General features: G+C 38.1%; 1 protein-coding gene across 1 annotated transcript; it reads left to right on the top strand.

Annotated features, from left to right (window-relative positions):
* Window positions 1–259: 259 nt before the first annotated feature.
* On the top strand, window positions 260–11,835 carry LOC136679126 (carnosine N-methyltransferase-like). The gene is made up of 8 exons (XM_066657433.1): window positions 260–469; window positions 2,330–2,525; window positions 3,703–3,869; window positions 4,370–4,510; window positions 5,230–5,408; window positions 8,714–8,827; window positions 8,949–9,052; window positions 10,707–11,835. The coding sequence occupies exons 1-8, from the start codon at window positions 288–290 to the stop codon at window positions 10,887–10,889; spliced, it is 1,266 nt and encodes a 421-aa protein (XP_066513530.1). The 5' UTR covers window positions 260–287; the 3' UTR covers window positions 10,890–11,835.
* Window positions 11,836–13,319: the final 1,484 nt, after the last annotated feature.

Below are 13,319 nucleotides of genomic sequence, written 5' to 3'. Positions count from 1 at the left end.
ACTAGTAATTTTCACATTCTCTGCGTCATAACTTTTTTTATTTTTTTAAGATATTTGCAAATCATGTGCAATCCTTATTTATATATATTTATATATATATATATAATAATTATATATATATTTATTTATATATATAATATATATATATATATATATATATATATATATATATATATATATATATATATTTATATATATATATATATATATATATATATATATATATAAATATTGAGTGATCCTCATTTTCTGGGGCAGAGCGGTCGAAGGACTTTACTTCTGAAAAGATGAGTTTATTATTTTCCCGGCTGTGGTCCATGGCGGCCAACAGAATGGGCGACAGAGCTCCAGACACAGGCCAGGAGGAATCTCACATTTACCGAGGAAAACCCAAGCTGTCCCCGGAGGAGGAGGCCCGTCTGGAGCGCCAACATTTCTGGAAAATCATCGACGCTTTCAGATATTACAGGTAACTCCCGCTTTATTCGGGAATGGATCAGTTACTGAAGCTCGGTGCTAGCGATTTAGCGCGCTAAATGTAAACAACTTACACAAACTCTCCACACTAACTAAACACATTTTAGCCCAGAATTAGCGTTTTTACAAACAAAAGCTGCACGGTTTACAAATCCGCTAATGAATCCATATAATGAATTTATTGCATAGGGGAGCTAAGTGATAACATAAGTTAGCTTCTAGTCAGGAATCATTTTAACGGAATAAGCCTTGAATGGATGGATAAAACGTGTTAAATGATAAAATATTGATGGAATATTATTTCCGTAAATGTAAAATAGTTCTTAAAATGCTGTTTAATAATAGTACTGAATACTACCGAGAACCGAATCGTGAACTGAAGCTTTTTATGGGGGTGTGGGTAAATTCCCCTTCCACCTTAAATGCCACAGTGCCCTGTGAGTAAAGTAACGTTGTCAGCCTCAACAATTACAGATTGTTCTCTATCTGTTGCAACGCACAACTCTTTGCTCCCCTTTATCCTGTTCTTTATCCTGGTCAGGACCCTCACATGACCACCAAAGAACAGGTATGATTTGTGTGGTGGATAATTCTCAGCACAGCAGCAGCCCTGATGAGATGATGGCGTGTTAGTGTGTGTGCTGCTGTAGTATGCAGGGATCAGATACAGCAACACAAACTGTACAGAAACAGATGAACTATTGCCTCTGATTTTACATCAGCAAGGTGGACCAACGGGCGGCACGGTGGTGCAGCAGGTAGTGTCGCAGTCACACAGCTCCAGGGGCCTGGAGGTTGTGGGTTCGATTCCAGCTCCGGGTGACTGTCTGTGAGGAGTTGGTGTGTTCTCCCCATGTCCGCGTGGGTTTCCTCCGGGTGCTCCGGTTTCCTCCCACACACGTTGCAGGTGGATTGGCGACTCGAAAGTGTCCGTAGGTGTGAGTGTGTGAGTGAATGTGTGTGTGTCTGTGTTGCCCTGTGAAGGACTGGCGTCCCCTCCAGGGTGTATTCCCGCCTTGTGCCCGATGATTCCAGGTAGGCTCTGGACCCCCCGCGACCCTAAATTGGATAAGCGGTTACAGATAATGGATGGATGGATGGAAGGTGGACCAACACAACACACTCTAACAGCTCCACTTCAGCTCTGAAAATTATCCACCACCCAAATCATACCTTCTCTACTGTGGTCTTTTCCACTGCATGGTACTTACTTTACTAGGTTGTACTTGCTTTTTGGTCCATGGTCCCTGGTCACGTTTCCACTAGCAGCTCCAACTGAAATAAAGCTGGTGACATCGTAAGATAACGTTGGAAACAGGAGCCGTGGGCTTTGGAAACCACAGCGACAGTGGTGGTAGCATTAAGCAATATTTACTTGTGTATTTGAGTGTTGTCTTTGTGTTTTGGGACTAAACCTGTCTCTGCACCCCAGTTCAGACAGATCAGTAGAGGTTTTTCGTTCCTTGTTGCCCCAGTCTCAGGAGGATTTGTATTGTTTCAACAAACACGGCATAATTTTGGGAGCTGCCGTTGTGAGTCAGACAAAACCTCACCTCACACACATGTTCCCGCATCTAGTCTACAGCTGTTCTAGAAGAGTAGTGGCAGTTTTTGCAGTAAAGTTTGGTGTGGGGAGCATCTGTCAATTTCTGTTAATAATCCAAGTTTCAGAAAAAAAAAAATGTGATAAATGGTTGTCTACTTTTAAGTCATGTAGCCTATGTACTTTTTTCTGATGGTGTCTTATTGTTGCCTTTAGATTATATGCATTAATCATGAAAAGAATATTGCTACACCCCTAATACTACTGTAACCTTGCCCTCCCGTTTGTCATGCCCCTCTCTCTGATCAGAACCCACGTCCAGGAGCGTGTGAACCGAACCGAGCGGCAGTTCCGCAGTCTTCCTCAAAAACACCAGCGCCTTCTCTCTGGTTTCCTGCCAAACCTGGCCAAGATCCGCCGCTGTGTAGACCAGAACTACGAGGTGCTGCAGGCCATCGTCCAAAACTGTATCCACATGTTCGAGAACATTGAGTATGGGGAGGAGGTGAGTGAAGCTCTGTGAGTAGGGGAAATATAAAACGCTCTGTTACAGTGTAGATATTAATGAGCTGATTATGAACATTTTAGGTGAATTTGGGCTGATTTTGTATTGTTGTATTGTCACTTCTCCTATTAATACCCTTGATTTCAGAGGAAATGCTGAATAAGTAGTTGTTCACTATTCTTACCATACTGGCCTTTTTATTGGGTATGGGCATTTCAGTCAAAACACACACAAACAAACATGACGATCACTCTGAGATGCAGTATTTGCTCGAATTGTTTGGTCAGATTTGTGAAAATTTGCCTCTGCAAAAATCATTTAAATGCAGTCCAAAAATACCTATACTGCATAATCAATAAACGTATAAAGCATTCGAGAGTGCCAAGTGTCAATGCTGATAAAATGACTAAAGAATAAGCCTAAGAAACTTAAGACTAAAAAACATTATCTGACAGCTCCAGGTACGAAGCAAGCTTCACACTTAACAAACAGTTCTAATCCGTTTACATTTACTTAGGGCATGAAATTCAGAGCAATAAGAACAGCGACACACACGTGTTTGGCTCAGTTTGTTACTTTGCTTTCCCCTCTTTCCCGTCGCATCCGGGGTTAGTGTGGCAATCTGAAACACCCCACTACCTCTCCAACTGAACTCCCTTTCCCTGCTGTCCCCAATTGTGGAAGTTTTACAGAATTTGAATGACATAAGCTTATTATCGCGTTAGAGAAAATCTTTATCACCCAGTACTAGTTGGGTTGACCCGAACAGCATTTTATAGCATTGATTATTCAAATTTTCAGAAGCTTATTCTCATCATTTAGTACACGTTACAGTAATTCTGAAGGCCTAGTGCATTGTGGTTTAGGCTACAATCATTTGGTTTCTAATTCAAACAGATAATTGAAGACACAATTAGTGCGTCGAATCATGCAAGGTATAGCAATAAAAATACTATTCATTAAGCTATTAATTTTTAGCTATTAAAGTTTACTACTGATCTGGTCGCAATACTAGCTGCTGCAGCATGTAATTTTATATCATTTTTAATAATGTTATGTAATTTTATAAAACTGTATATTAAAATAATAATAATAAAATATTTTAAGTCATACATTTTCACTGAAAAACTTCCAAGATACTGATATTTCACTGTTCTCTCTATTTTTGTGCACTCAGGAAAACTTGAGGAAAGTTGGACCATCTTCAACGTTTGACATGGACAAGCTGAAATCCACCATTAAGCAGTTTGTGCGTGACTGGAGTGAGGCAGGCAAAGCTGAGCGGGACTCTTGCTACACTCCTATCATAGATGAGATACAAAAACAGTTCCCTCCTGACCAGTGGTGGGTGAAATGCATACACAGAGCGCATTAAAAGTACTGTCCCAGATACATATTTTATGTCATATATATCATGGGTGTACAACTTTATGGCTAAAGGTTTAAATCTCAATTTTTCTTCTTGAAGTCCCGTTGGAGTCAGATAGCTGCTTATTTAGATGTAACCAACATTTCTTACTGAGTTGTTTGAAGCGGTCGGTATGCAGTTCAGCACTTCCAGCTCATAAAGATAAATAAACAAATATGAAGGAAGAGAAGGCACTGTTCCTTCATTCACTTACCCCATTGTTCTTTCCATTCTGGTGTCCTGAATCAGCAAACGTGTTTAGACCCAAGCTGCCCCCATAGCAATAATCACATCATTTGTAATGTTTTTAAGAATGGAAATGCATCTGTAGTCATGAAAAAAGCTTGCTGATAATGCAGCGCATGGTGGTATATGACAGAAATATGTCACATTATGGAACAAGTAAAAAGGAATATATGCTGTACTTTTTCTACAGCGACGTGTCTGAGGTGAATGTCCTGATTCCTGGAGCTGGTCTGGGTAGGCTGACGTGGGAAATCGCTCGACTGGGATACTCTTGCCAGGGAAATGAATGGAGTTTCTTCATGCTCTTCTCCTCCAACTTTGTCCTGAACAGGTATTGGGACTTCACAGGAAAGATGAATGGTGAAACCTTGTTGAGGAACTTTTGATGTCATATGGTTACTTGATAAGTGATAACATCTCCTATGAAAGGCTTTAGACAGAAAATGGAAAATTGGGCTGGACTCTTCCTCGTAGTGTATTTTTCTTATGCAGTCAAAAAATACGTGTAGAATAGCTATGAAATATGTGATCTGTATAAAGATCAAGGTTGGGAAATACTGTTTAATTTCATAATAACTAAAATAAAAAAAGTGTTTCTCTCCTCCCTGGGGCTCAGTACAGCAGTACAAGGCATGCTGTGATCGTAATGGCATTGTGTGCAATTTTCAACTTAATCTACATATAGTCAGCTAAGACATGTTTGCTTCAGATTTTGCATATATGTATTTTACCGTTAGAACAAACTAACTAATACATACTAGAAGTAAGTGTCACCAAAATCTCATTAAAATGTTCACCCAATCCACATCCAGGAGACTTCTCAATGTGGTTTAAATAAAAAACAGTGTGAATAACGAGTTATTAAAAGTGCAGATGAGGGTTTGAGTCTTGTACGAAGTGTGTTTGTCAGCATGGTGGGCTCACACTTCTAGTATTAATATAAAAAGCACAGGTAAATTATGTAAATGCCACAAGCTTATGTATCAATTATGTAAAGTTTAGTGTAGATGGTTTACAAACAGAAGCCAAAACACCTGTCTCTCTTCTCAGGTGTGAAAAAGAGAATGCGCTGACTTTATACCCCTGGGTTCACCAGTTCAGCAATAACAAACAGTCTGCTGATCAGACAAGACCAATCTCCTTCCCAGATGTCAATCCCCAGAGTCTTCCACCAGATTCCAACTTCTCCATGACGGCCGGGGACTTCTTAGAAGTCTACACTGATTCAGGTGAGTCCGTTTGTTGTTGCTTATTACTATGGTCCTGGAGTATATGCATTTTTCTGATCTCACTAATCAGTTCATTAACATATCTTTTGGTTTGAAGTGGGTGAAGTAGGGGAATGTATAATTGTTCCAGGACCATGTTTGAGAATTTACCCCTTATTAGGGCTGTACCATATCGTATCGTTCGCAATAATATCATCATTTTTAAAACGATTTTAAAAAGTCAATATTGTGAATGCATGATATTCTAACATGTTTACCTCACGACATCATACAATTAGCCATAATATGGCATGCTTTCTTTACATGAGTCGTTTAGGCACAGTGAAGTACAGTGTAAATATACTACATATATTTAATATAATTAATAGTAATATAACATGTTTTGTTGTTATAGTAATAGTGTGTTCTTGAAATGAATAAAAGTATTTTTCATTGTTTCGTCATATCCCCAAAGATATCGTTATCGTGAAAATACCCTAAAATATCGTGATATTATTTAAGGGCCATATCGCCCACCCCTACCCTTTATTTGTTTACTGAACTAACTCCAAAATATGCAATTATTTTATTATCCTGAATATTCTAATCCATTTGGGGGCAAAGTCTTCAGAAAGTCAGAATTTAGATATGCTGCTTATGTATAGTTGCATTTCTGTAGGGCTTGGCATCTTTGTTTGGTCAAGTATGGGCGTATTTGGAACTTTGATGCTTTATTTATTTTTATTGACCTCCAGTCCAGTACAAAGTCTTACTGTTTTCCAATGTTTTTTCCATTAGGGCTGTGTGAAATGACGATATATTATATATGCTATACGATATATATATATATATATATGCTGCCAGTATCCTGAATAGAACTCCATCCATTCATGACATTACCCCCGTTCTTCAACAGCTCAACTGGCTCCCTGTTAAATCTCGTATTGATTTTTAAACTCATATTGCTTACTTTTAAGGCCATCCATCACCTTGCCCCTCCGTACCTCACAGAGCTCCTTCACATAAACAGACACTGCCGGACTCTTAGATCCTCTTCATCCATCAGTCTCACTGTCCCTCCAGCCCGTCTGACCACCATGGGGTTTAGAGCTTTTAGCCGCACTGCCCCCCATTTTTGGAACTCCCACCGGACATCTGTAATATTCACTCACTGGACATTTTTAAATCACGCCTCAAAACCCACCTGTTTAAGACAGCATACAGTCATTAGCATAGTCCCTTGATTTTATGTATCTCTTTTATATAGCTAGCTTTAATTTGCTTTCTTTGTACATGTTGTCTTGCTTAGATTTTTCTTTATGTATGGTGACCTTGCAAGTCTTGAAAGGTGCCAAAAATAAAATTCATTATTATTATTATTATTTATTTATTTTTTTATATCGCGTGACAATAGAAAAATGTCTATTGTAGATTGCGCTCTATCATCTGAAACCAGTGGAGCGAAAGCCCTTCAGAGATGCAGTCGCTGTGACGCATATTGTGTCTCTCAAATCAATCCCCATTCCCTACATAGTGCACTAACATTACATGTTAGGCATGACTGTGGGTTTAAAACCTAGCACAAAATGTCTAAAATTAAGTTATGCCACCCTGGTTCAATATGAATAATGTATAATGCACTGTTTGGCTGGTGGAAACCACCAAGTTACTTCCCTACTTACAGTCTACTACAAAGGGAATATGCGTATATTTTAGTTAGTTGCAGCTTGACTGAGCACACTGGGTTTCATTAATATGGAGAGGAATTGGTGCCAAATTGAATAGCAATCACTGCGATAGGACGATGTTAAATGCAATCCACACACATCATTGCTTTTCCAAACCAACATGAAGAACACGTGCCAAAATTAAAAGCAAAACCGCTATTATGTTGTTTTCACGTTGTGACCTCTTTACTGAAAAACAATAAAAATTACATGCTGAATTAGTGTCAGAATTGAATACAGTCACCTCCAAATGTAATTAGTACACAACTGTATTGCTTTACATTGTAAGGTACTTGTGTTACTAAGTGTTTCATTGAAATACAATACACGTGAGATTACTTTTAAACACAGACCTGTGACATTACATTGATTTAATGTTGCTCTGTCCCTTACCAGAAAAAAAACAATGTGTCGATTACCATTTAAAGAATTAAATGCTCAATTCATGTCAGAATTGAACACAAACCACCGAACAATGCAATCAGCTCAACTGTATTGTATTCCACTGTGTGGCGCTGTGAACGCGCCAAAGCAAAATGCAAAGCAGGGATTGCATTTCAGTTGTTAACAGTGCTGAATTCGTGCCATGATTGAAAAGCAAACTCTATCCAATATCAGTCCTCTGCCGAATTTGGGACATGGTTATTCATGGGTTTTTTAATAAAGACCGTTGTTAATGGATGTGTTATCGTGAAATAACAGCACGGCTGAGATGGCTACACCACTCACCTTCGGCTCACGTGTCCATCACAACTGTGCTGTTATTTCGTGATAACACACTCCCTCGTGTTCTATTGCTTAAATAAAGGCTTTACTGCAGTCTTTTTGTTGTTTGGATGACACGTTAAGTCAGCACACACAAACATGGACATAGTTTTACTGTTAAAAAGCAATTAGATGTTTGCTTTTGATATTTTGGGCTATTTATATTTTGGAGGCTAATTAGTGTATATTATTAATATACAATATTTTTGCTTGCAACTGCAGTTGAAAATTTTAAGTACATGTAATGTTTAAGTAACACTTTGCAGAATTTCTAAATACAAGAAGACACAAATGTGAGAAAATATATATTATTGTCTATTGTGTAATATTGTTATATTATTCAGCGTACAGTAATATTTAATTTAATTTATTTATTTATTCATCCCCCATGTGGTCATTTTATTTATTTATTTTTTTAATCACTGAATTTACATAAAACGTGTAATATCGTGATATTTATCATTATTGGGATATGAATGAATCTGTATTGGAATATAAAATTTTGGTTATATCACACAGCCCTATGCTCAATGATACTGAAGTGTCTTTTAAAGCATTTGCAGTGTGCAAACTCTTTACTTTTCTAAGACAGAGTAAAATAACGTTTTTCTCAACATAAAAAGTAATGTAGATTGGTTGGTATTAATTGCTGTGTAAAGAATTATTACTTTATACCTAAGCTAGCTAGGAAGCCTTTATGGTATCTTCCATGGAACACTTGTAGCTGGCTCTTTAGCAGGTGGCAAATTAATCAGTTTCTGTGCATGTCAGGTTTATGAAATAGAAATTGAAAAATGACCTATGTGGAAACTAATATTTTGTTGTCTCCTGTAGACACTTGGGACTGTGTAGCTACCTGCTTCTTTATCGACACTGCCCATAATGTCCTTGATTATATAGAGACCATATGGAATATTCTAAAACCTGGTGGTGTTTGGATCAACCTGGGTGAGAACCCCACACATCCAATTCAGCATAAACCATAGTAATATACACTTCAGTACTGAAGATTGTAATATTGAAAGCATTTTATATATGTATATATATATATTCCTTCATTTATTTTAAGGTCCTCTTCTGTATCATTTTGAAAATATGGCCAATGAACTGTCTATTGAGCTGAGCTATGAAGACATAAAAGATGTTATTTTAAAATATGGATTTCAGCTGGAGGTAAGACAACACTGAAACACAACAAAGATTAGTATAAAAACTCTTTATTGTAGTAGTTGGGACATTTAGTAAAATATAAATAAGATTGTTTTTAACTGTATTCTATTTATATTTAAAATGGACAAATAAATTCCTTTAAATATTTAGCTGACAAAGTTAATTGTATTGTGTAAATATAAATAAATGTAGAAACTGATGGGTAAAGAACACAGAAAAATTTAGATGAGAGCAAATAAAAGAAAAAGGTTCAAAGTTAAACTGATTGAAACATTCCTCTATGTGAACTGGTAACAGATGATGTATAATTATGTATAAAATGAGCATCCCCAAAGGGCTGTCATTGCAAGTAAATATGTGACATAGCTCACCATGGCTTTGTTCACGGTAATTTTACCAATAGGTTGCAAAGCCCTTTCTGGTGTGCTACAACAGAGTAGCTTCAGACACAAAGTAAGCAAGCTTGACTGGCCTACATTCAGTCCAGCTCTGTCTCCCACAGTGCATTATAGGGCAAAGAATTAGGCAGTGGCAAACACAAACTGTTGAGCAGCTGAACTCTCAACCAAGACTAGGTTAAAAAAAAAAATCCAATTTCAAAACGGCAACAATTGGTATCCTCAATTCTCAAAACCTATAATGGGGCAGACACAACCACAGTGTAACTGAGGAATGCAATGTGTTGCTGAAGTCATACTATGGTATAGATTTCAGGAATAAACACTGTTCTCTGCCACATCAGGACCAGATTGTGATTAGTATTTAAACCCTGAATCGGTGCAAGAACCTGTGTATTCAGAAGAGGGCGTATAGTTTCACAGGATACAAATGATCACGAATATGATCGATCCAGAGCGAGTGGAACACTGGTGTGCCCACGCTCCATCATGTTGTAGCTCATGGATTTGTACAATAAACTAAAGCCATCGCAGTCAGAGGCTGCACTGATGGGGTTTAGTTGAAAAGTCGTGTGGATGGATTTAATAAATAATTCTGTTCACTTCACTGACTGCTTCTTTCACAACGCACTCAGTGGCGCACAGACTGTCAGTCTGTCTGTCTACATATTATAATAAATAACGAAACAGTGTTTCTCTAAATATTCTGGCTTTATTCTCAGAATTATTGTTATTATTTTTTAAGTCAGAATTATTCAGAGATTTTAATTCTGATTTTATTCTAAGATTTATTTATTTACTTATTTATTTTAATCTTCACTCCCTCAAGGCCATGGCCCAAAAACTCTGCCGTAACAAAATACAACTAAGTTGGTCAAATCTCAGACAAATCTGAGATTCATGTTATCATCCATTTTAATAAATATCCCAACTTTTCTGTTAATGGGGTTAGGTCATTTATTTACAGTAATATTCTGAACAACATTCTACATAATTTACCCAATCTGTAAATGGCAGTCTAGAGGTTTCTATTTATATTTTTTAATGCCATTTGACAGATTGTCTTATTAATAATCTTCTTTATACCAGGAACCAAAAAAGTGTCTTTTTGTCATACATTATGTTTTGTTTACAGGCTTACATTTCTTACTTAGCCCCATAACTTCAGCACAAAACTAAAGAAACAAACTTCTGACTCTAAACATATCTTAATTAGCGTAGTTTGCTATCCATATGAAATGTTCTTTTTCTGTTTTTAGGTGGAGAGAGAGTCAGTGCTCACCACATACACAGAAAACGATCGCTCCATGCTCAGATATTTGTATGACTGTGTCTTTTTCGTCGTTCGGAAACCTGTGGAGCACCTGTCCAATGGAACCCTGTCCCCTAAAGAGAATCAGCTGGATGACTGTGTACAGAATGAAGCAGCAGCAAAAACGTGACATCAGAAGGACCGAAACTTTCTCTTCATTGCAGTGCCTCACATTTAATGACATTAAAGGCATAAGAGTATTTTTTTTTAATCTAGAAGAATGAATTATTTGATCTTAGACCTCATTCCATTCTTAGCTGCAGTTCTGAGTATAAAAGACACTGTACTTATTCTGTAATTCATTGTTTTATCCAGCTCTTCTGAAGTTTTTGATAAAGCAGAAATATGTAGGTGTGTTGTTTTTTTTGAGACAGAGTTTTTTTTCTTGAACGGAACAGCCCACACCTCAAGCCAAATTATCCAGCTAAACTGAGAAACCCATCTTTGAGGTATATTTCTGATGACCTGCACTGCAAACAGTTTGGGTTCCTAATTAACACACACAGAGGGAGTAGAACATATGGCTCCACTTAATTCCTATGTGCTCTGGAGTAGAGCAGACCAGGGTCATTTTCAGTGTTATTATTATTTTAGAAATCCTTACATGATGCTGCCATTGTTATGCGATTTCTAACTTGGCTCTGAGTGGCATCTGGGCAAATACTTGTCAAGTATTCGGTGCTGTTGTGCTTTCAGTGATTGGCTTGCCGTTTGTGTATGGACGTAATGCCAGTGGCATGTTTAAAGAAAGCTTTTCACCGAAAAGAAAAATAAGAAAAGGTATTTTTGTATTTCTTTGATTTCTTACAACAATTCTGGAGAGTTTCAGCAACCAGCAATTCATCACAAAAGATTTTATTTAGAATGCAAACTCAGCTCTTCTCTGAATATCGACAAGTAATACAGCCCTTATTAGTATACAAATACTTTTAAACTTGGTGTCTAATTGTGTGTGCTAACAAATCTACTATTAACACACTCATTTTACAATAACAAAGTTTGTTCTTATTTTCAGAACTTGAAATGTGACTTGAATTGATCTTATAAACACTGAAAGCCTTTTAATAATAATAAAAAAGCACAAGTTTACTTGGTTTTACTCTTTTTTTTTTCTTTTTTTCCTTAATCAATATACTGCATTTTACAAAATCAGAGACCAGTGGGCAATAAAATGAAGATTGTACTTTTTTTGAGCATAAGGAAAAGAAACATTGCCCGTGTTTATTGTGTAACATTTGCCTTGCCTCTAATTAAAGAAATCTGCAGGAATATTTCTCAACACCACCTTCCAAAGTCTAGCCTAAAATGTTTGTTGTGTTTGCTGCCAGTTCACTAATGTTGAGGGCTTAGCTCTGGAGTGCTTAAACTTCTTCACTTCTTCCTTTTCTTGTCTTCTCACAGTGAACGAATGAACACAAACATCTGTGTTTTGTCCTGAAGTGCAGATGTCTTTTTTTTTATTATTCTTTATCCATCCTTGTCTACTACATTTCAGAAACCAGCAATGCATCAAATAAGACTTTAACTCACTTAATTTTCTCCCCTCCCTCAAGGATGGAATCTCTAAAGACATGTTTTCATGTATTCCGCTAAATATGCCAGAGCTGAAATGTGTTAGTAAGCCCAAAGTCAAGTATGACCAATGGGAAATGAACTGAAGCACGTATAGAGAAACCTTGCTTTGTGTATTACCCAATGTCTTCAAAAGTGAATGTGCTTCTTTGCTCAAACACATAACATTTGTGCATTATTTAAGAGGAAAAAATAGGAATCTAATGGTGTATTGTGAATTCAACTAAATGCCACCTTTTAAGGGTCATTTAAAAGTAAGGCCTGTTTTGCTACTGGGTACAGGACACTTCCACCTCGTTGCTCTGTTGTTGAAATGCAGTCTTCCAACCTTATGGGGGCGGTATAGACCTTTTCGCCGTAGCCCAAACACCGAAAGGAGGTGTGTGCGTGTTGAGTGTAGAATGTGCGCCGGAATGTGTCCGTTCCCCTCGGGTTTCCAAGAACCTCCAGCGCTAGTCGGGGAGTCCTGCCTTCGAGGGTCTAAGCGGAGAACCGACCGCGGGGAGCTGTCGTGCTCCGTGCCAGAGAAGAGGCTCCGCAGCTCGTCTTGCGACAACGTGGTTTCCCCGACTCCTGAATCTCTGTCCTCGGCTTCACCCGTCTCATCGGACCCGCCGCCGCGCTGCAGGAAGAGACTCAAATCGAGCCAGGTGGACGCGCTCCCCGAGCTCCAACTCCCGGACAGTCTGCTCCGCACCGCCGCGGAGGAGCGGCAGAGTGTGGACCCTGAGGAGAAGCGCTGTAAACGGCCACGGGAACAAGGGGAACAGCTCAGAGCCGCGGGTCTGAACAAAGTGCGGGTTGTTTTGTTGTTATTATTATTATTATTATTATTATTATGCGTTTCGAACTGGTGTGTAGTACAGTGTGCAATTCACTGTCTGACCAACAGATGGCGCCACAGACTAACAAACTGGTTCTAGTTTTCTTTTCATTTTTAAGGGGGGGGGTTCCAGACAGGGATTAAGCCTGGTCCTGTGCTATCAAT

This window comes from Hoplias malabaricus, chromosome Y (assembly GCF_029633855.1).
Source record: "Hoplias malabaricus isolate fHopMal1 chromosome Y, fHopMal1.hap1, whole genome shotgun sequence".
NCBI classification, from domain to species: Eukaryota; Metazoa; Chordata; class Actinopteri; order Characiformes; family Erythrinidae; genus Hoplias; species Hoplias malabaricus.
Note: the sequence above shows the minus strand (reverse complement) of the source record. Positions and strands in the feature narration are given on the sequence as shown.

Bases quoted from the DNA above. Each gene is read 5' to 3' on its own strand.
- LOC136679126 (XM_066657433.1), top strand. From the start codon at position 288: ATGAGTTTATTATTTTCCCGGCTGTGGTCCATGGCGGCCAACAGAATG. The intron at 3,870-4,369 runs GTGGGTGAAATG...CTTTTTCTACAG, and splicing joins CAGTTCCCTCCTGACCAGTG to CGACGTGTCTGAGGTGAATG. The intron at 9,053-10,706 runs GTAAGACAACAC...TTCTGTTTTTAG, and splicing joins AATATGGATTTCAGCTGGAG to GTGGAGAGAGAGTCAGTGCT.